Source organism: Molothrus ater, chromosome 2, assembly GCF_012460135.2.
Source record: "Molothrus ater isolate BHLD 08-10-18 breed brown headed cowbird chromosome 2, BPBGC_Mater_1.1, whole genome shotgun sequence".
Lineage (NCBI taxonomy): Eukaryota > Metazoa > Chordata > Aves > Passeriformes > Icteridae > Molothrus > Molothrus ater.
In genome coordinates, this window is record NC_050479.2 from 100,620,665 (window position 1) to 100,644,873 (window position 24,209).

The 24,209-nt window shown below is 53.2% G+C and overlaps 2 protein-coding genes and 2 long non-coding RNA genes across 6 annotated transcripts; 2 read left to right on the forward strand and 2 right to left on the reverse strand.

Moving 5' to 3' along the window:
• Positions 1-467: 467 nt before the first annotated feature.
• Positions 468-2,888, forward strand: XNDC1N (XRCC1 N-terminal domain containing 1, N-terminal like). Its single transcript, XM_054518602.1, is given in 6 exon segments — positions 468-553; positions 913-1,227; positions 1,331-1,402; positions 1,404-1,457; positions 1,885-1,903; positions 2,095-2,888. Coding segments are annotated over 6 exon segments (861 nt in total). The 3' UTR covers positions 2,410-2,888.
• A 2,445-nt stretch (positions 2,889-5,333) lies between these two features.
• LOC118691074 (nuclear mitotic apparatus protein 1-like) lies at positions 5,334-16,569 on the reverse strand. The gene is given in 12 exon segments (XM_054518603.1): positions 5,334-5,674; positions 5,762-5,852; positions 5,963-6,230; positions 6,914-7,157; positions 7,251-7,375; positions 7,476-7,694; positions 7,775-7,911; positions 9,117-9,210; positions 10,206-10,247; positions 10,906-11,397; positions 11,399-11,494; positions 15,427-16,569. Coding segments are annotated over 12 exon segments (2,241 nt in total). The 5' UTR covers positions 15,694-16,569; the 3' UTR covers positions 5,334-5,508.
• A 2,965-nt stretch (positions 16,570-19,534) lies between these two features.
• On the reverse strand, positions 19,535-20,694 carry LOC118684849 (uncharacterized). Its single transcript, XR_004979899.1, has 2 exons — positions 20,641-20,694; positions 19,535-19,813 (listed from the first exon to the last, which is right to left on the reverse strand). It is a non-coding gene; the product is annotated as an uncharacterized LOC118684849 (long non-coding RNA).
• LOC118684843 (uncharacterized) lies at positions 20,689-23,860 on the forward strand. Of its 3 annotated transcripts, none has more exons than XR_008509172.1 (4): positions 20,689-21,019; positions 21,299-21,403; positions 21,936-22,083; positions 23,574-23,860. It is a non-coding gene; the product is annotated as an uncharacterized LOC118684843 (long non-coding RNA). The 3 variants fall into 3 exon arrangements; XR_008509171.1 differs by lacking the exon at positions 23,574-23,860 and adding an exon at positions 22,746-23,285 and having other exon boundaries at positions 20,690-21,019; XR_004979898.2 differs by having other exon boundaries at positions 20,693-21,019; positions 23,612-23,860.
• Positions 23,861-24,209: the final 349 nt, after the last annotated feature.

Sequence of the window (24,209 nt, forward strand, 5' to 3'; positions counted from 1 at the left end):
CGCAGATGGCTCCTGAGCTCCGCCCGCGGGGGCTGTAGCGCGCCGTAGTCAGCGGGCTGCGTGTCCCGTCCCCCGAGGGCTGCGTGTCCCGTCAGGCCCCGCAGCGGGCCCGGCCGCGGCCCGAACCGGAGCGCGGTCGGGAGAGGCCGCTCACGGGAGGCGGGAGCGGCGGGGATCGGGGCTCACGTCACTTGGGCGGCCGAGATCGGTGCGATCGGGCTGGGCGGTGACTCGGGAGCTCTGCGGTCAGGCACTGGCTTGGGCAATGGCGTGGCGAGGCTGTGGGGCACAGCCAGGGCTTTAACAGGCCTGGGAAAGCGGGGAACGACTGGAGAGCTACAGCGATAGCGGAATAGCGCTGAGGCGTTGCTCGTGCCTCTGGGAACACGGGCCGTGGAGCTGCGGGTAAGGACGTGAGGGCACTGGAGAATAGGGCTGGGGCGTGTGGGTGGTACCCGAGTGGCAGAATGGGGCGCTGTGGGCTGAGCTGGGGGCACAGGAGTGGCCGAAGGGAGCTGGGGGATTGTGACTCAGATCTGGGGGTTGCTGCTGGGTCGGTAACCTGAGGGGTGGTGGGGCAGCTCCGGGGGGCACAGAGGCGGTGGGGTGGGACTGGGGAGCTGCTGAATGGTTCCAAAGCCAGGAGATGCCCACGCTCATCAGACTCTCCTCTCTCCCCACCAGGCACCAGAGGCTTCCAGAGGAAAGTTACACTCTGGCAGTGTTGTCTCCAAAGGCTCCTGAATGGCTCTGGTTAAAATCAGCTGAGTGGTGTCCTTCTCCTCCCAGGTGCCTGGGGGTTCCCTCTGGGGGGCTGGGTGTGGGGCTGATCCCTCTGAGCTGCCCGGGTCTTGGAAGAGGTGGGTCAGGGCATGACAGGGTGCAGTACTACCTCACCTTGTTAAGCTGAAGGGCAAGGATTCACATCATTCTTGCTCTCTCAAAATGGGATGTTGGTCCTGTAGGTTACCAGAGAATTCCATGCTGCTCCCATGTCCAGAACAAGCTAGAGCTGGAGGGGAGGGTGTTTAGGGAGGGGTTGGTACATGATGCTGTGTCCCTGCTGTGTGTGCAGGACCCCAAGTACCCCAAGGCAGAGAACCTGCTGAGTGAGGACAGCATACAGCCCTGGCTTGGCTGCCCCAAGGATCACAGCAGGCAGCTGAGTGTGGAGCTGTGGCAGGAGACAGCCAGTCCCATTGGCTGTGTTGACATTGATAGTTCCCTGTTCCCCACTCCCATGCAGGAGCCAGGGCCATGCCCCACAATAGGGTCAGCAGCTCTGAGCCCCCTTGCCCCGTCCTTCTCACTGCTCCCCAAGGAACTACAGCTGTGCCTTTCTGCAGTCTGAGGTGGGATGCTCCTCATGGCCCTGCGACCAGCCCTGTCACACCTTGGTGCCCACTGATGACACCAGCTGACTCAAAGCTGGACCAGAATCGCTGCAGGGTTCAGATGTTTTAGCAAGGTAAGGATTGATCCAAAGGAAAAAGGCATGGGGAAGAGCTGTGGGCCTGGTCATGGCATGGAGCTGATATGGGGAGATGGTGATGGAATGGGGCTGGCAGTAGCATGTGGCTGATAGGAGGGTAGAAGAAGGACAGGTAGGGAAGAGGACAGGTAGACCAGGGGTTAGGGTTGTTTATGGGCTCAGGAAAGCTGTACCAGCTCTGCTTCCCTGCCCTTTCTCGTGCCCATAATCCCCCAGATGTCCTGGGTGGCACAGCAACAGAGCCACAAGCAGAGCTAGGAGTGGTGTTGGGACAGTGGCCAGTGCTCTTCCCCACAGCAGAGCTCAGAGCTGACGGTGGGGCAGACATGGGAGCACGTGCTGTGACAGCTGCAGCTGGTCTGAAGCTGCACAGTTAAAATTGGCCATAACAGACCCAACTTGGCCAGCCTGGTACATTAAAGAGTAGAGGTAAACAAGTTCCTGGGTAAGACAGTGATGAGTTGGATTCAATCTCCAACAGGGAGCCCAGCCAGTCCCATTCAATCGTGAATGCAGACATCAGCTGGCCAGTGAGCTGGGCGGTGCTGAGACCCCAGCCAATCAAATGTTCAAGTGCAGGAATTCTGAAGCCCCTCTAAAAGGGGGTGCCCCTCAATAAACTTCGGCTCTTGTTGCAGGAACTCAGTGTGTTCAGTCGTGTGCCTGTCTCCAACAGTCTGCAGCTCACCTGCAGCCAGCCCTTCAGTCCATGCAGCTGCTTTGGGCTCTCCTTCATCCACCTGCACAAACCACGGGGGCAGGAGCCTGACCCCCCACAGCCCCCCCAGACACAGTGGGTGTCCCTCACACTTCCATGTGTCCCTCTCCGTGGGGAGGCAGCAGGAAGGGGCTGCCCCTCCACGGACACCACTTGTGCCCCATGGAAAGCCCAGGAGGTGCTTGCTGGGCTGAGCTAGGGGCTGTGCCCAGAATGCTGGGCACAAGGAACCTCTCTCGATTGCCTGGGGCCTCTCCTTGTCCCACAGGAGGATGCTGAGCTCTCAGACAGACCCTGGTGCTCCAGCTCTGCCTTTCACAGGGCTTTCTTTCCTGAATCACGCATTTACGTGGCCTGACATCTGCAAACCTCATCCTGTCCCTGCACAGTGTGGCCTGGAGCTCCTTGATGTGCTTCCTTGGAGCCCAGAGCCCCAGCTCACACCAGCCTTGTCCTAATGTCACCCTGTTTTTTTAAGATTTTCTAAGCCTTCTGATGTTGACATTCGTGTAGGGAACTTTCTCACACACTTTCTGTAAAGAACTCATTGTTTTGCATTCCTTTATGGAGGAGGAGAAAGTTGATAGACTGTTGGTCTGTCCAGTGTCATTGGAAAGGTGGCACTGTCACCTTCCAATCCACTGTCACTCTTGGAAAACTATAAATGTTGGAGTCAGAAAAGAAGCTTCCCTTTTTTCTTCACCTTGAGAACTGCGAGGTGCCCTTGTGTTCATTCGTGTCCGATAGCAACACCCTCCTGCAAGGCTGCCCCTCCCTATCCCCAGGAGATCCAGGGAGGAGAAGCAGCTGAGGAGGCACCTGTGGAAGCTGGAAGGGGCTGCCTGGAGCTCAGCCCACCTCAGCCACTGTGCCTGGATGGAGCTGTTGACAGCACAGAACCAGAACCAGGCACCGAGGCCCAGAGCTGGCAGGAGCACCCTGGGGGGTCACCTGGAGCTGCTGGCCAAGGATGTGGGAGGTCCTGCAGTGCCAGGTGAGTGAATCTGCACAGCTGTGTCCTGGGCTGGCCCCCAGCCACTGTGGGCAGCAGGGCAGGGGGGAATTCTGCCCCTCTGCTCTGCTCAGCTGAGAGCCCAGCTGCAGAGCTGCCTCCAGCTCTGGGACCCCAACATCAGAAGGGTGTGGAGCAACTGGAAATGAGCCCAGAGGAGGCTGTGGAGATGCTCTTGAGGGCTGGAGCCTCTCTACTGTGGAGACAGGCTGGGACATGCAGGGCTGCTCAGCCTGGAGACAAGAAGGTTCTGAGAACTGGCAGCCCCTTCCACTGCCTAGAGGGACTTCAGAAGAGGGACAATGGCCTGGGAGGACAAGGCAAGGGGTAGTGGCTTCCAAGTGACAGAAGACAGGGTTATATGGGATATTACAAAGAAATTCTTCCCTGTGAGGCTGGTAAGACACCAGCACAGGTTGTCCAGAGCAGCTGTGGCTGTCCCATCCCTGGCAGGTAATCCCAGGGTCACTGTCTTCTGCTGCCCTGACCCTGGCTGTTTACTGCTCTCAGCCTTTCCCAGACAGTTCTGGGCCCAGCCCTTCACTCTTTTGGGCTGGCAGGATGTGGCATAGGGTACCTCCAGCATGTTACCCCTCTGCAGGGCCCCAGCTGCCACCTCAAGGACGCCCAGGGTGAAAGGAACAGCCCAAGCCTGTGGCCCCCAAGAGAGACAAGGCAGGAGAAATGACAGAGGACAGGCCAGCAGTGAGGGGGACACAGCTGTCTGCCCCAGCTGCTTGGCAGGGCTGTCCTCTGGTGGCCAGTAAATGGGCATAGGGGTGGCAGTTCTGTAGCTGGGACACATCACTCCTGCTGGTGCCCTGGCACTGGAGGGGCATCACAGTGTATTCCTAGGCTGCCATAAGAACCTTCAGCAAGGGTGTCAGTCCAAACCCCACATCATCCCAACACTAGTGAGCTTGTGACAACCATATCACCTTCCCTTTCCACAGGCCACTTCCTGCTGAATCTGCTCCCCCCACACACGCCTCCCACTGTGGAGAAGAACCTACTGTAGCCTGGCCTTCCTTGTCCCCTGATGCCTGGCTGCCCTGCCCCATTTGCCAGCTGCCCTTTGGCATGGCAGAGATGGAGCAGCATGCCAGCAACTGCAGGGAGACACCAGGGGCCCTGTCCTCACCCCAGCACCTGCAGTAGGACAGCAGAGCTGGGGACAAACCCTGTGTCACCACCCCTGAGGGCTGAACCTGCAGTACTCCAAGGGGCAGAGACACTGCAGCCCCCGGACATCTGTGGCAAGGCTGGTGTGAGGATGGAGAAGGTGCTTCCAGCCCCGTGGCCAGGTTTGCTGGGGTTTGAAGCACTGTAATGGCAGGGGTTGCTACTGGAGAAGAGGAAGGTAAAGGAGAAAAGTAAGAAGGACAGAAATCTGCACTATGACTGCTTGGGGGGCACTGCAGGGTCCCTGGGTGAGCATCCTGCCTTGGGAGACCCTGTGTAGTTCAGTGATAGGACAAGGAGGAGGTCATGCTTTTCCTCCCCTCAAGCCCTGATTAAGGTTCCAGTGCATGTGGACTGTAGGAGCAGGAAGCCAGGAGCCCCAGAGCAGGTGAAAAATACACTTTATTTACAAGTAGAAACATTTAAAAATGCTGCCTCAACTTCCCTGGGAGGAACAGGAGGACCGGGCAGGTTGGGGGGTCCCACACACAGGGAGCAAAGGTGGTGACCCGAGGGATGCTAAGTTTCACCTCTGTCCCTGTACCCGAGGCTGCAGAATATCCCTGGGGAGAGCTCAGCCCCTCCAGCTGCAGCCTGGTGCCAGCCCCCGCACCCCTGTGTGTTTCCAGCCCTCACCCTCTGTGCATCCCCTTGCCTTGGGTCCCGGAAGGGTTTAGGATGACAATGGGTACAGGAAGGGCAAGGGGGCCTTGCCACGCCCAGGGCACCCCACAGTTGTCAGTGGGATACGCAAGGCAGTCGTGTGGGTGGCCCCACCTGTTCACCCTCAGTGCTCCTGGGCCCTGGGGGGGCAGGAAGTGGTGAGGGGGTGCAGGTGGGAGGCCAGGGCAGAGCCAGCACGCAGGGACTGGGGAAACCTCAGGATCGCTTGTCCTTGCGCGACTGGCCTGGAAAGGACAGAGCGAAGACGGGAGGTTAGGGACCAAGAACGTGACCGAGCCCCATGCTGGGACCTGCTGCTGCCATAGCAGCCCAGGGACAGCAGGACTGTGCCCCTTGTCCCCATGGCCTGTATGAACCCAAGGCAGGAGCTGGGGGCGCTGAGCATGAGCGCAGCAGCGTGCCCAGGGGGTCAGGCAGTACCTACCTTGCCCTTTGGGGTCGTGGCAGTGGCGATGCGGGACGAGCGGCGGGTGCCGCTGGAGGCTGTGGGAGTGCTCCTCTGGGCCATTGCCCGGCGCAGCAGGCGCCTCCCCAGCTCCCTGGGGGTGTTGAGGATGCTGAACGCCATCGACTGGCGCCTCTGAGCCTGCAAAAGAGGAGCAGGACCATTAGCTCAGCGTGGGGCAGGACAGAGGGCTCCCTCCCAATCACTCTTTTTCCCTCTGAAACTTACTGGTATAACCACTGCAGCTCCGCAATGCGGTTCCAGTCATCCATCTGCTCTGGCTCATCCTGGCACATGCCCAGCTTCATGGTGCTCTGGCCTAAATCCAAAGCAAGGAAAGATGAGGGGGCTTCCAGGTAAGACCTGACTCCCCCAAGGCAGGGCAGAACCCCACAGCCAGCAGTCCAAGTGCTCCCCGCCCATACACACCGAGGCTGGAGCTGCTGGTCCGCTGCAAGCGCAGGGAGCTACGGGTGACTGGTCGGTACCCAGGGAGGCCCAGCAGTACTGAATGGCCAGGGGTCTTCTCTGGGGAGGAGGCTTCCAGCTTTGCAAGGGTTTCCTGGGAGGAGAAGCTGGTGAGGGAGCGGGTGGAGGCACCTGAGCACAGACGGCCCTTAGCAGGGGAAGATGTTTTTGTGGAATGAGCCAATGGGATGTTCTTGATGCAGACCAGTTCCTCGGGCTCTGCCTGTTTCTGGGAGAGAAAAATCCACAGATGGGTTTAGGTTGAACGGACCTTAAAGCTCATCTCCTTCCACCTCTTCCTTCCCTTGGCTGGACACCTTCCACTAGACCAGATTGCTCAAACTGGCCTTGAACACTTCCAGGTATGGGGCAGTCACAGCTTCTCTAGGCAACCTCACAGGGAAGAATTTCTTCCCAATATCCCATTAACCCTGCCCTCTGTCAATGGGAAGCCACTCCCACTTCTCCTGTCACTCCAAGCCTATGTCCAGAGTCCCTCTCCAGGTCTCTTGGAGCCTCTTTAGACACTGGCAGGGGCTCTAAGGTCTCCCTGGAGCCTTCTTCTCCCCACTTTCTCAACCTATCTCCAGAGCAGAGGGACTTCAGCCCTTGGAGAGCTTCTGTGACCTCCTCTGTCCTTGCTCCAGCAACTCCATGTCATTCTGACATTGGGGCCCCAGAGCTGGAAGCAGCTCTGCAGGTGGGGTCTCAGCAGAGTGGAGCAGAGGGGAAAAATGCCCACATTGCACCACTTCCCACTGGGCTGGGGGGATCAGCTGAGGACATGGCTGGACTTTAGGCTGCCAGTGCGCATTGACAGGTCATGTTCAGCTTTTCAGTTCCCAGCATGCTGGGTCCCTCTGCAGTGCTGCTCCTGATCCCTGCATTCCCCAGCAGGGGCCCCCTGCTCACATCTGTCATGGTGATGTTGATGATGGTGCGGCGCCGGGCAGAGCGGGTCTTGCAGCCGGAGTCGAGCGAGAAGTCTCCCGGGAAGTTGGCGCTGCTCTGGAGCTGTGACCGCCTCTCAGAGAGGATGGGAGTAAAGTAGAGGCTCTCCAGGGATGACTTCGTCTGGGGCAGCCGCTGAGACAGCAGTGACTCTTCACTGTCTGATGGCACCACTGAGACTTCCAGCTGAGAGCTGGCAGCCTTCCTGCAGAGACAGGGGGTGAGGGTAGCACCAGCAGGCTGACCAGGCCTGGGAACGGTGGAGTTTTGGGGTGCTGGAAGCAGATGGATCTGGTACCTGGGGGAGCTGAGCTGCTGTGCCTCATTGAGGCTATCAGTGCTCTGGTCAGCCACACTCTCAAAGGAAGCCTCACGTCCCTTTACTGTGGCAGTCTTCTCCTGGAACTTGCTGAGTTCCTGCACCTGAATGGGAAACAGGGAGGAATGGATGGATCTATCCTCCAAGTGAGGTGGTGATGGAAGCAAGGACAAGGAGGGTGAAGCTCGACTATGCCACACCCACCTGAGCTTCCAGGCTGCGAATCTGGCTGGTAAGAGTCTTGCAGCTCATCTCAGACTCCCTGGCCTGCAGGATGCTCTCCTGTAGCTCCTTGGCCAGCCTCTCTGATTTGCTCTGAAGCTCTGTGTTCTCTTCCTGCAAGTGCTCCATGGCCTTCAGCTTCTCTGATAGCTCCTGGTTCTGCTGCTTCTTGGCATCATAATGACTTTTTGCCTTCTCCATCTAGGATATAAAGCAGAGGAATCCTGTCAAGCGTCCCCGCAGTGTCAGGAACAGCAAGGCCATACCAGCCCCCAGCATACCTGCCCTTTGTAGTGCTCAGCTGCCTGCTCCTTCTGGGTGAGCTGCACCTGCAGCTCTGCTACCTTCTCCTGATGGCTTGTGACTGCTGCCTGCAGCTCCCCTTCCAGTGCTGTTGTCTTATATATCCATGAGAGTTCTATTCATTATGGTGCAAGGATTCCATAGCCTCAGAGTTTCTTATCTCCTCAATGTTTCTCGCAGGCAGCTCCTCTGAGCACTGACTGTTCCTGGTCCTTGCAGCAGCCAGCTGACCTCTCCAGCTTCTCTGACCCCAGTTCCCATCATCCATTCTTTTATACCACTTGTTCTTATTGGCTACAGTTGTTGCCTATTATCATACAGCCTGCTCCTAATCTTTTGTAATAGGGTCCAGCTGCATCTCATTGGGGGATAAGATTACATTCTACATTATCTTCATTTATCCATGCTCTGTCCCCCTACAATTCCCCCTTTTTCTTTTCACCACAGAGTTGCAGCATTGCCAGAAGTACATATTCAAATAAATTAGCATTATGACATATTTATACATTTCATTTAGAACTAGGAGTTATACAAAGGTTCAAACAGCATATCATAGTACTGATATATATATATTTCTAAATGTTAGTTCAGTTCTATAGCTTTTCCCAGCTTACAAAGTAGTTATCTTTAAGGTCTTTTACACTCATATTTAACAAATAACAATAGCTGTAATTGATACATTTTGCCAATCCTGTTTCCCCAAATCCACGGGGTTATATGGTCAAATCCAGTGGTCAAATCCGGCTTCCCAAATCCACAAGGTAATATGGTTTTTAATCCCGAATCCACAGGGCAATACAGTTTAGTAGTCAAGTCCTTTTTTCCAAATCACAAGCTCATTTCCTGAATCACAACAGTCATATAGTTTAGTATTTGAATCCACAGGTCCCGAATCCCGTCAGGGCCACCACTTGTTGTCTTATAGATCCACAAGAGTTCTATTATGGCACAAGGATTCCATAGCCTCAGAGTTTCCTACCTCGATGTTGCTCGCAGGCAGCTCCTCTGAGCACTGACTGTTCCTGGTCCTTGCAGCAGCCAGCTGACCTCTCCAGCTTCTCTGACCCCAGTTCCCATCATCCATTCTTTTATACCACTTGTTCTTATTGGCTACAGGTGTTGCCTATTATCATACAGCCTGCTCCTAATCTTTAATAATAGGGTCCAGCTGCATCTCATTGGGGGATAAGATTACATTCTACATTATCTTCATTTATCCATACTCCGTCCCCCTACAGAGTGCCTGTGGGCAGGGAAGAGATGGGCTTAGAGGCAACCCAGGTGAGCCCCCTGGCAGCACCAACAGCTCCAGGGCTCAGCCCCCAGGGTTTTGGTCCCTCTTTACTTTAACTCTCTGCTGCTGGGTCCAGGTGGCCTTCTCATGCTGAGTCAGCTTTTTATTCAGCTCATCCACCTGGAAGAAAGAACATGGCTTGGTGAGACCAGCTCCAGCCACAAAACTACAATCTTCCTGTGGGGCAGCACAGCCCCTCCTCTCTAGCCAGCTCTAGGGCACAATGAAGAAATTTCCTGCCACAGGGCGACTGTTCAGCACCACCCACTGCCAAGGAAGATCCCAGGACATGCCAAGGTGACAGTCACCCACCCCATGTTAATCCTTACAGCAAGGCTGGCTGGAACTACCCAAGCAGAAGGAGCAGTCACGGGCTGGAAGCAAAGCCTCTGTTAAGTCCCCAGTGCCCAAGCACTTGCAACCTGGAGTCCCACAGGTCATCCAGCACTCTTGACACAGGGAGCTGGCTGCTGCAAGTTCTGGCCTGGCCATGCTCTCCCAGCTCCAGGGGATGCTTGAGGAGCCCTCAGCCCCCTGCTCATAGCCACAAGGTCTCTGCAGAGTCCTGGGCAGCTCTGGCTGGGACTGGACAGGGAAACGTGGCTTTTCCAGCATTGTTTCCCAAGTGCTAACTCCTACCACATCGGAGATCAGATGTGGCTAGAGCAGCCACATCTGGCCCATGCTGTCTGAGCACAGCTGTTCCTATCAGTTGTGCCAAGAGCTGGGCCTTGGTTAAAGGTGGGGGAGAAGCCATCCCAGCACTGGGATAGTCCTATGATAGATAGTCCTATGCTGAGGAGCCTGCATGCTCCTGGCAGCCACTTGCTGCATGTGCTGCCATGGGCCATATCAGAAGCCTTGCCAAGTTGCAGGCACTAATGTGAGGGAGCAGGTGGCAGGATGGGAGCCCAGTTGCTACCCCCTGGAGCTGAAGGTGCCCAGAGACTTGGAGCCAAGGGCCCCATGGCTGGGTCCATGCTGTGAACAGTTCACAGTGCTGTACAGTACACAGTTCACAGTACAGTACAGAGGAGAGGGTGGCTCCAGCAGGAAGTGACAAACAAGGAGGACTGTGCACTGTCACTGAGCAGCCAGCTCGTGGTCTGTGTTACCTGCTTAGTTTGGTCCTTCTGGATTACCTCCAACTGCTCCACCTGCAAGCACAAAAAGTAGAGGTGAGTACACAGCTGAGACATAGGCTGGTTTTCATACAATCATGGAGTCATTTAGGTTGGAAAAGCCCTCTGAGACTGAGTGCACTGCCAAGACCACGTCCACATGTCTGTTAAATCCCTCCAGGGACAGGGACTCTACCACTGCCGTGGGCAGACTGTGCCAGGGCTGGACAACCCTTTCAGGGAAGGAATTTTTTCCTAATAGCCAACCTAAGCCTCCCCAGGCACAACTTGAAACTATTTCCTATTGTCATGCCACTTGTTAACTGGCAGAACAAGTTACCTGGGAGACCCCCATCTGGCTGCATCCTCTTTTCAGGGAGCTGTTTCACCCTTTCAGGGAGAGACAGTCCCCCCCCCAGCCTCCTTTTCTCCAGGCTTAGCCCCCCTCCCAACTCCCTTAGCTGCTGCTCATCAGACTGCTGCTCCACATCATTCCCCTGCATTGCTGCCCTTCTCTGGAAACACTCCAGCACCTGCATGTGACAGTCCCTTTCACACCTAGAAATGCGTCCCAGGCCCCTAGTCCCTGTGCTGAGCAGGACATGGATTCAGGGCTGTGCAGAAGGCTGAACACATCCCTTTGCCAGGAGGGTTCCCCCATCCACATCCCTCCTGCTGGGAGTAGAACCCCTACCCGACTTGTCAGTCTCTGCTTCTCTTCCAGGAGTTTCTTCCTCTCTTCCAAGGCTGCCCCCTTGCTGTTCCAAGACTCCTGCAGGGCCCGCTCCTTTTCTGCCAGCTGCTCCCGCAGCGACCGCACCTCGGCCGCCTCCAGCTTGGCCTGCGCTAGCTCGGCTTGCAGCGTGGACACAGCTTTTGCTCTCTGCTCCAGGTCCTGGCGCTGCTGGCTCTCTAGGGAGGCGTGCCTGGCCCGAGCGCTGTCGAGCTCCTCCTGCAGAGCAGCCAGGAGCTGCTCCTTCTGTAGGCACTTGTCCTGGCAGACCTTTGCCTCCTGCCACAGCTCATCCTCCCGCTCGCTCTGGCTATGCCGGTCCCTCTTCAGGGCCTCAATGGTCATCCGCTGCTTCTCCAGCTCGTCCTGGCACCGCTGCACCTCCACCTTCATCAACGAGCACCTCTCGGCTGCACGGGAGGCTGCGGTGGCCATCTCAGTCTGCAGCACCCTGCAGCCTCTCCTCCAGCTTCTTGCTCTTCTCCGACTCAGCCAGGATCAGGCGTTTCAGCTCCTTGCTCTCCCCTTCCTTCTCTTTCAGCTCCTCCAGCTGGCAAACAGAAGAGTAGGGAGACTGTATTGGGTCTGACTGAGACAGAGAGATGGGTACTGCTGAGCAGTACCCAGAACACTGGTGTGTTACCAACACCTTTCCAACTACCCATGCAAAGCACAGCACTGTGAAAGCTTCCAAGGGAAAATGAACTCTTAACCCACCCCAGCCAGGGTCTGGGAGTGGGCACAATGAGGCCAAGCAACACAAATTAACCAATGGGATATTCCACACCATATGATGTCAGCTCAGATATAAAAGCTAAGGGACATGGGAGGAATGGAGGGCAGTCATTATTTTAGTGTTTGCCTTCTGGAGCAGACACTACACGTGCTTAAGCCCCTGCTTCCCAGGAAGTGTCTTAACAACACTCACTGATGGGAAGAGATTAGCTTTTCTCTTTGCTTATACACACAAACTTTCACTCTTTTTGCTTTAAGTAAATTGCCCTATCTCAGCCTACTAGTTATTCTCCATCTTATTGTTCTCTCCCCTGTCCTGCTGGGAAGGGGAGTGATAGCAGAGCTTGGTGGGTGCCTGGTGCCCAGCCAAGGTCAGACTACTACAGGGACAAAACATGCACCTCCTAGGTGTTACTCAAGCTGTAGCCAACAGGCTCACCAGAGCCCCATGTGCTGCATCCCACTGGGAGCTGCCCAGTGCTTGCCTTCCCTCTCACCACACCCCAAGGGCACCTTGCTTTTCCCTCAGCCTTGTGCCACTCTGCTCCCTTGGACCAAACACCTTCTTTTCACCGTGCAGGAGACGCTCTCTTCACAACCAGTTAATATTGTGGCAGGCTGGGGAAGCTCCCTGGCAGCAGTATTTGCAAATTCAGCCCAAATGGAGCTCTCCCAGAGTGCTCAGCCCCACATCCCCTATCCAGCAGCAGAGAGCAGCAGGCTCTGCCCCACATGCCTTTGCCATGCATCTCCTGGCACCTGCTGCTCTCTCCAACTGGAGTCGTTTACCATTCAAGCCCTTGAAGCTGCAGGAGCCCCAGTGTACCTTCAAAATGTCCCCCATGACTTCCCCCTTCTCCTGGGTACTGCATTCCTCCAGCTTGGCCAACTGGTCCTCCAGCATCGAAATCTTTCCCTGTAGAATCTCAATTTTCTCTTCTGAGCATTTCTGGAGACAGAGATGGGACTGAGCATGGTGCAAGACAGAAGAGCCAACCAATCAAGGAGAGCAGCCTGTCCCACCCTGGGGAGCCCTTCCTTAGTTTCAGGGAGAGGCTTCCCACAGGAGCTGACAGTTACACCGCTTCTCCCTGTGTGCTGGCAAAAATGGGCAGGAGGGCTCCTGGCTGCTGCACCCTGCTTGCACTTGCCGTGTCCCCCAGCTGGGGGGGGACCCTGGGGAAGCTACGGGGGGCACCCACCCCCACCACCCCCCAAGCCCCCTGACCTTATCCTGCATTGCTGCATGCAGCTCCTTCTCCAGCTGCCGCTGCTTTTCCTGCGACTGTGCCATGGCACTGTTGTGCTCCTCTGAGAGCTCATTCAGGGCTCGCTGCAGCTGGACCATATTGCTGGCGATCTCCCGCAGCTGCCAATGAAAACCCACCCAGTCCACAAGAGAGGCAGAGTGTGCCTTTGCTGCTCAGGGCTCTGCCCACTCCCCATTCCCAAGAGCTGCAGCACACATGGGCATCCTGGGCTCTGGGTGTTCACCACATGCAGGCAGCTCCACCCAGCCACCATTCCCCCACCAGAGTTCTGTTGTCGTCATATTTCGAAAGCTCCATACCTTCGCAGTGATTTCTCATGGGCAGCTACTCACAGCACTGCCTCTTTCTTCTTCACAGCACAGCCAACAAACTGCAGCTCTCTTCACAATACAAGCAACAAACTCCAACTCTCCTCTGGACCAGCTAACCCACTCTTTTATAGCACTCTTCCTTACGAGTCACAGCTGTGGCCTATCAAGGGCAGGCCTGTTCCTAGTCTTTGGTAGTTAGGACAGCTGCAACTCCTCAGGGGCAAGATTACCTTCTACACCATCTTTATTTTCTTACATTTTATTCCCACACAATTCCCCCTTTTCTTTTAATGACAAAGTTGTAGCATCTCTAGAAACATATGTTTGAGTAAATTGTTATTATAAAGTATTCACACATCTCACTTAGGACTAATAGGGTACAAATGTTCAGGCTACATGTCAGAGTAAGATCATCAACCTAAGGCTTTTTATAAACTAATGTTGTGTTTACTATCTTTTGCAGGGCCCTTTGCAAAAGATAGTAAACCCAGGACAATCATCTTTTGTGTAATTTCTGTTGAACTCTGGAATGTGTCTGTGCCCTGACCTTGATTTATTACTCAAACTTACATTACATATTATCAGAAACTCTTACAGTTACACATCTAGAATATGGACAACATCAAAAGCTCTACAACGCTATAAAGGCAACTCACAAGAAGTTAAGGGCTATATATTAGGATAGTAACAAATCAACAGTTACATAATTTTATCAATAGCTATACAACCTGAACAACATCAATCCAGTACCTGTTGAGTGTACTTATGCTTATGGAATATAAACTTTTACACTTATGCCTAATCAAAGATTAACAGTTGCAATTCACAAACAAAATACACCTGTTTCATCAGCAAACAAATCCACCATGCTGAATGATAGAGCTACTCTGTCCCCAGCTCCGACTGCTGTTTTAATATCTCTCTTCTTCCTTTTACAGTTTTTTGTTGTATTAGTTGGCCACTGCAAGCCTCTCTTGCCCTGCTGTTTTCCATGCAGATGAAACATTCTGTTCTTCACTTGATATGTTATTTCCCATTGTGTCCCCAGCAGCTCCCCTGTACCCCAGGTGTTGAAATCTGTCAGGTCCAGACCAGGCAGCCTCCCCTGCTGCTCTCAATGCTACGCTGGGCTCCATCTCTGGCTACACCTTGCCCTACGGCCCATCCCGAATCACATCAGGTTACTGTGGAGATGGCCACTATACAATTTTAGAGGGCTTCTCTTACATGTTGTCCGCTCATGTAGCAGCAACTTTCCCATTGTGTCCTGCTGCACACACTGCCATTCAGGGGGAACGCAGCACCATCCTGGGTCCCCCCTCCGGACTGGAGCCATACCTTGGCAGGGGGCACAGGGCTTGCTCCAACATGACAAATAAGCAAAGTACGTAGCATCCGCTCCACATATCCAGCACTCTTCTTCTTGGGGGTGGTGTCTCATACATTGTCCAGACTTCTAGTCTCTTAGGTCTGCTTGGCTATAACTCATCTGGATTTTTAGGCTCTGAGGCTCTTGGTTTGCCTGACTCCACTATCTTATTTCTCTTAGGTCTGCAGTCATCTTCCTGAATCACCTTGGGATCACATTACTTAATATTAAAGTCCTTTTTCCCAAACCACCACAGGATCACCTCCTTACTGCCCTCTCTACCCAAATCACCACAGGATCACATCCGAATCACGCTGGGGTCACCATAGTTTATCATCATATTTCCAAAGCTCCATACCTTCTCAGTGATTTCTCATGGGCAGCTACTCACAGGCACAGCCAACAAACAACAGCTCTCTTCACAACACAAGCAACAAACACCAACTCTCCTCTAGGCCAGCTAACCCACTCTTTTATAGCACTCTTCCTTACGAGTCACAGCTGTGGCATATCAAGGGCAGGCCTGTTTCTAATCTTTGGGAGTTAGGACAGCTGCAACTCCTCAGGGGCAAGATTACCTTCTGCACCATCTTTATTTTCTTACATTCTGCCTACCCACAGAGTTCTTATTTGGATCAGGATCCAGAGCCCAAGGCAGGCTTGGTCACTGGGTCAAAGACTGCATTAGCAGAACCATAAACATCCCAGCATCCAGCACTGCCATCAAATCCTCCCCCCGGGCTCCATCACAACCAGCTGGGCTGTGGGGACATGGAGAGGACACTGCACCCCGTACCTTGAAGGAAAGATCCCCATTCTCCTCGGAGAGCTGGTTGATTTTTCGGTCCATCTGGGCTTTTTCGGTCTTCAGGTCCTGGCACTGCCTGAAGGCCTCGTGCAGGCGCCCCACCAGGCTGTGGGAAAGGAGGTGCTTAAGGAAGGGCTTAAGGAGCTGGTGCATGCTGGCAGCAGGCAAGGATATCACCAGGGATCGCTGCTGCTGGATATTGCCACGGAAACTAAAGGTTCCCAGGGATCTCCATGCTTGCTGTGCCTCTGCCATCAACCCAGCTCTAAACCTGGCTCCCAACAGGTGGCAAAGCAGAGTAGAGATAGCAATGTCTGTGCTTTGCAGAAGCCCAACTGCTCCAAACTGAGAGCAGAGGCAGCAGTGGGACTCCAGCCACCCCCCTGCAAAGGGAAATAAGTAAGGAAAGGACAAAAAAAGACATGGCACTTCCAGTGGAGTTTGGGCAGCCTTCCCAAGTAAACAATGGCACAGGGACAGAGCAAAGACCAGGATGCAGTGTGACAGGTGATGTCAAGTGTGTGACAAAGCCCAGTACATGGGATCAAAGTGAAGGCCTGGGAAATGGGCTGGAGTCAAGAGTTAACTGTTTGGTGTATTTTCCAAAGTGAGGGACAAAATTATTTTCTTGTCTGTATTTACACCGTGTCCTATGCTATGTTTATATTTGGGTTGCTCCTGGCTGATGCTTTTAACAGAGCTACAGGAGATAATACTGTTAAAGCAATGCAAGGATGGTTTGGAATTTCCCTAAAACCACAGGAAATTCAATCTGATAATATTTCTCACTTTACTGTCAAAGGTGTGCAGGATTGGGCAGAAGGTGAAAAGATTAAATGGACTTCTCACACCTCTTACTATAGATGGGGGGTAAACGAGTGTTCCAGAATCACTGCTTTTTGCCTGACAGCTCCAAGCATAATTCCCTCACTACAGAGACCAGATGGTTTCAAGCTCCCAGCACATTACCCTGGACAACCTGGTTTTGGTGGACCCCCTGCTGCTGTAGGGGAAGTATCACTGCTGTTCAAAACCTCTCTGACAACTCCATCGTTCTAACTTCTTCTGCCTCTTCATGGCAGAGTCTGTTGTGTTTACTTTTTCAGAAGAACTCCGAGGGACACGAAGACCTGATAAACCATGATAACACTAGTTAGATGGACAACAGAAATAATGTTTTCCCTTCCCTTTATGGTAACACCCGGTGATGATATTACATATGACATGTAAATTAATTGAACTTGAATAAATTGGCTGTCACAATTAGAGATTTGATCAAATTACAGCAACCACTGCAGTCGTTCTTATAGGCTTTTGTGAACACACCAGTGGCTGCTATCAAACATATTACCAAACTGGGAGAAGGTAAATGTAAATGATCACAAATTGGTAAGTGATGCACTCGGTGCTACACAAAACAATGTTTCTTTGGCTCTCAGCGGTATCCAGGCACAATTGTGGATGCACTCAGTTTCTGCTTCAATTATAAGAGAATTGAAGAAGGCACTTTTCCCATTGAAATTTGGAAAATAATTTGGAACAGTGCCACTGACTTTGAAAGAGAATTCCAATCCTGGTGGAACCTAGTGAATTTTGACCTATGATCCCATTTGAAACAGAGACACAGCTTTTGTGTTAACCATACGCAATGCCTCAGGGCACTTGATTTTCCCTGTTATAGCATTAGAACGGAATTACGACGGAGCTATTCTCTATCTTTCTGAACATAGAGAATGGGCCTGTCAAATTGGTAAGAAATGGCAAACTGGTAATTTGGAATCTTGTATTGCCCGAGAACAACAAGGGCTCATCTGTGAAAGCAATGCAATCATAGCTCAAGACATTTGTTTAGACACAGAGCAAAATATCTGTCATTTTGAAATTCGTCCTAACGAGACTTCTGAAACAGTTCTTCTGTACATAGGCAATAGATGTGCACGCTTTAGAACCATTTGTGATTTTGTATTCCTAGAAAATAAATATTGTAGTAGATACTAAAAATCATCAAATTTTTGTGCTTGTAACTTTACCAAGATTACAGGATGTGATTTCTCTTATGAAGCTCCAGTTACCTCTCACTACCTATTGCAATCTAACTACACACTGATTCACAAACTGATGCCTACTCCTATTGGGATGAATCTCACTTTGGTAAGACAACTGCTGCTCTATCGAGACTTAGTTGAAATCCTCGAGAAGATTAAGAAAAACAGACAGAAAACTCTGGTAACTGTTCATCACAGTGTGAGACAGATACACCATGTCAGGGAAAGAGTGGAGGAAGATGCTGAGCAAAAGTGGTGGGATACTCTTTTTTGGTGCTCTCCTACTGCCATGAGTGTCTTGAACAGTGTGTGTCATTCCATTGTTATCCTTTTGATTTTAATTCTGTTTGATTTTATTTTATCAGCAGTCCTAGTTGTTATGAATTAGAAGATGGTGAAACAGCTGACAAGATTGACGTCTATAGTTAATGCACACAACTTGGCTGATGTCCCCTACACTGTGGACATCCCCAAGACATTTGACACAAAGCAATTATGAATTAAGCATATGTGTTTTAGAGTAAATCCTGATTCCCGTTTATGATTTTGTGAGAATTACTTTCAATTTTCAGTGAATTGTTTTAGAAAGTTATTTTTAAATTAATACTTGTATTATGATTTGTTTATTGCTTTTTGCTTTTGATTATTTGTCATTTGTTTTAGCCATTTAAAAAATGTTATAAAAATAATATTGTTGTAATTAATCAACCATTTGTGAAAATTGTTACGATAATCAATATTAATTATGTTTATTGTCTCCCTTTTTCCCTTCTTTTTCCTATCCTTTCTTTTCCTCCTTTCTTGCTCTCTCTCTCTCTCTCTCTGTCAAATTGTCTCTATTTTTTCCGGGTTATACTACTAACGTACAGCGAATCCTGAAGACCTACCAGCGACATTTCAGAGCCCTGCTGATGAAGATCCCTTCAAGACAATCGTGAGTCACAGGGTAGTGTGACAGTCTGTCTGAAATATCCCTCATCTGCCTCACGATCGTCATTGGGGAGACCAGCAAAGAGAAGACCCTCCCCCGTCTTGAAAATCTCTGGCTTTGTAGGAGAAAGTTACACACGCCAAAGGCCCTGAGACCTGAGAGCACAGTGCTAAGTTATTGTTTTCACAGGTCTTGTTTGCTGTATGCTACACTGAGCCCAATGAGAAGGGGGCACCGGACCCTGTTTGCAACAATAGCCTTGGAAGCTGTCCCACCTCTCGGCCTGGCTGACTTCTCCTGAGTTCAGGTGGTCTCCCACAGAAGACCCTCACCTGTTTTACAACCACCGTGACAGACAGACTGGGATGTAAGAAACCTCTCCATCAAAGACCAAGACATGAAACCCCTATGTGAAAAGGCCCCTCTCCTCCTTCCAAGGACTGGGACTGAAACCCCCAACCCAGGGGAGGTGTGTGGGGGGAGGCAAGCTGACCAGAGCGAGATCTTTGCCTGCAGGTGTGACCACTGGACCAAGAAGACAATGGCTCTCGTTTACTGCTGAGAACATGGACTACCTGTTACATCGATTCCTTATTGTATCTGTTACCCCTCCCTCACAATTTTCAATAGAGTTATCATAATAAAAACTTCTGAGTTAGCTAGAGATTTTGAGATCTCCCAGATGTAACAGGCGGATCCTTGACTGGACTGGACCAAAGGATTTCGTCTCTACATTTGGTAGCTATACCCCTCTTTCTCTCTCTCTTTTCTCTCTCTTTCTCTATCTTTTTCTCTCCCTTAATCCCTCTATGCCATTTTGCTGTGGTCATTCAATAAAGGTATATTTGTTTTGATTATTACTGCAAATCCCCTGTGCCGTGTTGGTTCTTTTGCAGCCTGAGATCAATCCACGAACCATCACGAACCCCGTTCATAAGGATGGATTGTGACACACACACAAGCTGGATTATCCTGAGCCAGCCCAGGCCCCATGCAGCCAGACCCACTCTGCTACACCCATCTCTGGGGCAGGTTCTCCTGCCTGGATCCCCAAGGAACTGCTGCCTTAAAAATCTAGGAACAAAACAACACACATACAAAACAATTTCCATCAAGGAGGTAATATAAAAGCTGGTCTTTAATTGGAGGCCTCCAGGGGCAAATATGGAAAAATGCCTCCACTGGAGACAGGGTTTAGTGGTGGCCTCGGCAGAGCCAGGGCCATGTCCCCACCATGAGTGGCTCATCAGCAAACTGCTCTGCCCAAAGAGCTGCCAAGACCTCAGGACAGCACAAGCAGATAGGTTTTGCTCCAACAATTTATGGAATCACAGGGATAAGCAGTCCTATGTGCACCTCTTCATTCGCTGCCTCCTTGTGATGCCCACTCTGCCAGGCCCTGATGGAGTGAAAAGTGGGAATTTCACTTCTGAGGATCAGAGATTTGGATCTTCCACATTTTTACATACAAAGTCACCAAGGAGTATCTTAAAATATAACCAGCAGCAACTCAAGAGTGACTGATCTGGGATTCAATCCTCCCATCACCCCACTGCACCGCTCTCCAGCAGCAACACAAGGCACAGGGCAGAGGTACAAGCTCCCACAGCTCAGCCACGCACTAGGGAATCTCCACAACTGGGCCCTGCCAGGAATCTTCTCCAAAACAACCACCAGCATCTGACAATTTTTAAGCCACACCACCAATTCTTGAGGAAAGGCACAAAATATTACCTGACTCTGTGCAGCTGCTCCCACAGTGCAGACAGGATGGAACCAAGTTCTCCTGGTTCTTTACCGGTGGGAAAAAAAACCACCTCCCAAGCACGAAGCACAGGGGACGGTGAAAAGCCACTGCAAAGCCCGGGGCAGCAGTGCCGGAACGTGGCACGTACCTGTGACAGAGCACTCACCCTGCTTCCAATTCCATCTTTCCAGACAGATTTTTTTCCAGTTCTGTAATTTTTCATCCCCAGGAATATTTAAAGCCAGCATGGGAACAACAGCGATGCCTCCATGGCTGCCCTCCTGCCCCCAGAGCCCGCACTGTCCCTGCCCCATGGCCCCTCCGAAGCTCCCAGTGCCACCCTGCCCCTGTCCTCCCACACCAGGATCCCCCCCAGCCCTAACACTCCCCACACCCATTTCCCCAAAGCTCTACAAGCTCAAAGTGACTCAGAGTCGCCCCTGTCCCATTCCAGGCACCCTCCGAGGCCCTCAGCGTACATTCCTACTCCGTTCTCCCGGACCCCGCGGGCTGCGTGTCCCGTCCCCCGAGGGCTGCGTGTCCCGTCAGGCCCCGCAGCGGGCCCGGCCGCGGCCCGAACCGGAGCGCGGTCGGGAGAGGCGCTCACGGGAGGCGGGAGCGGCGGGGATCGGGGCTCACGTCACTTGGGCGGCCGAGATCGGTGCGATCGGGCTGGGCGGTGACTCGGGAGCTCTGCGGTCAGGCACTGGCTTGGGCAATGGCGTGGCGAGGCTGTGGGGCACAGCCAGGGCTTTAACAGGCCTGGGAAAGCGGGGAACGACTGGAGAGCTACAGCGATAGCGGAATAGCGCTGAGGCGTTGCTCGTGCCTCTGGGAACACGGGCCGTGGAGCTGCGGGTAAGGACATGAGGGCACTGGAGAATAGGGCTGGGACGTGTGGGTGGTACCCGAGTGGCAGAATGGGGCGCTGTGGGCTGAGCTGGGGGCACAGGAGTGGCCGAAGGGAGCTGGGGGATTGTGACTCAGATCTGGGGGTTGCTGCTGGGTCGATAACCTGAGGGGTGGTGGGGCAGCTCCGGGGGGCACCGAGGCGGTGGGGTGGGACTGGGGAGCTGCTGAATGGTTCCAAAGCCAGGAGATGCCCACGCTCATCAGACTCTCCTCTCTCCCCACCAGGCACCAGAGGCTTCCAGAGGAAAGTTACACTCTGGCAGTGTTGTCTCCAAAGGCTCCTGAATGGCTCTGGTTAAAATCAGCTGAGTGGTGTCCTTCTCCTCCCAGGTGCCTGGGGGTTCCCTCTGGGGGGCTGGGCGTGGGGCTGATCCCTCTGAGCTGCCCGGGTCTTGGAGAGGTGGGTCAGGGCATGACAGGGTGCAGTACTACCTCACCTTGTTAAGCTGAAGGGCAAGGATTCACATCATTCATACTCTCTCAAAATGGGATGTTGGTCCTGTAGGTTAGCAGAGAATTCCATGCTTCTCCCCATGTCCAGAACAAGCTAGAGCTGGAGGGGAGGGTGTTTAGGGAGGGGTTGGTACATGATGCTGTGTCCCTGCTGTGTGTGCAGGACCCCAAGTAGCCCAAGGCAGAGAACCTGCTGAGTGAGGACAGCATACAGCCCTGGCTTGGCTGCCCCAAGGATCACAGCAGGCAGCTGAGTGTGGAGCTGTGGCAGGAGACAGCCAGTCCCATTGGCTGTGTTGACATTGATAGTTCCCTGTTCCCCACTCCCGTGCAGGAGCCAGGGCCATGCCCCACAATAGGGTCAGCAGCTCTGAGCCCCCTTGCCCCTGTCCTTCTCACTGCTCCCCAGGGAACTACAGCTGTGCCTTTCTGCAGTCTGAGGTGGGATGCTCCTCATGGCCCTGCAACCAGCCCTGTCACACCTTGGTGCCCACTGATGACACCAGCTGACTCAAAGCTGGACCAGAATCGCTGCAGGGTTCAGATGTTTTAGGAAGGTAAGGATTGATCCAAAGGAAAAAGGCATGGGGAAGAGCTGTGGGCCTGGTCATGGCATGGAGCTGATATGGGGAGATGGTGATGGAATGGGGCTGGCAGTAGCATGTGGCTGATAGGAGGGTAGAAGAAGGACAGGTAGGGAAGAGGACAGGTAGACCAGGGGTTAGGGTTGTTTATGGGCTCAGGAAAGCTGTACCAGCTCTGCTTCCCTGCCCTTTCTCGTGCCCATAATCCCCCAGATGTCCTGGGTGGCACAGCAACAGAGCCACAAGCAGAGCTAGGAGTGGTGTTGGGACAGTGGCCAGTGCTCTTCCCCACAGCAGAGCTCAGAGCTGACGGTGGGGCAGACATGGGAGCACGTGCTGTGACAGCTGCAGCTGGTCTGAAGCTGCACAGTTAAAATTGGCCATAACAGACCCAACTTGGCCAGCCTGGTACATTAAAGTGTAGAGGTAAACAAGTTCCTGGGTAAGACAGTGATGAGTTGGATTCAATCTCCAACAGGGAGCCCAGCCAGTCCCATTCAATCGTGAATGCAGACATCAGCTGGCCAGTGAGCTGGGCGGTGCTGAGACCCCAGCCAATCAAATGTTCAAGTGCAGGAATTCTGAAGCCCCCCTAAAAGGGGGTGCCCCTCAATAAACTTTGGCTCTTGTTGCAGGAACTCAGTGTGTTCAGTCGTGTGCCTGTCTCCAACAGTCTGCAGCTCACCTGCAGCCAGCCCTTCAGTCCATGCAGCTGCTTTGGGCTCTCCTTCATCCACCTGCACAAACCACGGGGGCAGGAGCCTGACCCCCCACAGCCCCCCCAGACACAGTGGGTGTCCCTCACACTTCCATGTGTCCCTCTCCGTGGGGAGGCAGCAGGAAGGGGCTGCCCCTCCACGGACACCACTTGTGCCCCATGGAAAGCCCAGGAGGTGCTTGCTGGGCTGAGCTAGGGGCTGTGCCCAGAATGCTGGGCACAAGGAACCTCTCTCGATTGCCTGGGGCCTCTCCTTGTCCCACAGGAGGATGCTGAGCTCTCAGACAGACCCTGGTGCTCCAGCTCTGCCTTTCACAGGGCTTTCTTTCCTGAATCACGCATTTACGTGGCCTGACATCTGCAAACCTCATCCTGTCCCTGCACAGTGTGGCCTGGAGCTCCTTGATGTGCTTCCTTGGAGCCCAGAGCCCCAGCTCACACCAGCCTTGTCCTAATGTCACCCTGTTTTTTTTAAGATTTTCTAAGCCTTCTGATGTTGACATTCTTGTAGGGAACTTTCTCACACACTTTCTGTAAAGAACTCATTGTTTTGCATTCCTTTATGGAGGAGGAGAAAGTTGATAGACTGTTGGTCTGTCCAGTGTCATTGGAGAGGTGGCACTGTCACCTTCCAATCCACTGTCACTCTTGGAAAACTATAAATGTTGGAGTCAGAAAAGAAGCTTCCCTTTTTTCTTCACCTTGAGAACAGCGAGGTGCCCTTGTGTTCTTTCGTGTCCGATAGCAACACCCTCCTGCAAGGCTGCCCCTCCCTATCCCCAGGAGATCCAGGGAGGAGAAGCAGCTGAGGAGGCACCTGTGGAAGCTGGAAGGGGCTGCCTGGAGCTCAGCCCACCTCAGCCCCTGTGCCTGGATGGAGCTGTTGACAGCACAGAACCAGAACCAGGCACCGAGGCCCAGAGCTGGCAGGAGCACCCTGGGGGGTCACCTGGAGCTGCTGGCCAAGGATGTGGGAGGTCCTGCAGTGCCAGGTGAGTGAATCTGCACAGCTGTGTCCTGGGCTGGCCCCCAGCCACTGTGGGCAGCAGGGCAGGGGGGAATTCTGCCCCTCTGCTCTGCTCAGCTGAGAGCCCAGCTGCAGAGCTGCCTCCAGCTCTGGGACCCCAACATCAGAAGGGTGTGGAGCAACTGGAATGAGCCCAGAGGAGGCTGTGGAGATGCTCTTGAGGGCTGGAGCCTCTCTACTGTGGAGACAGGCTGGGACATGCAGGGCTGCTCAGCCTGGAGACAAGAAGGTTCTGAGAACTGGCAGCCCCTTCCACTGCCTGAAGGGACTTCAGAAGAGGGACAATGGCCTGGGAGGACAAGGCAAGGGGTAGTGGCTTCCAAGTGACAGAAGACAGGGTTATATGGGATATTA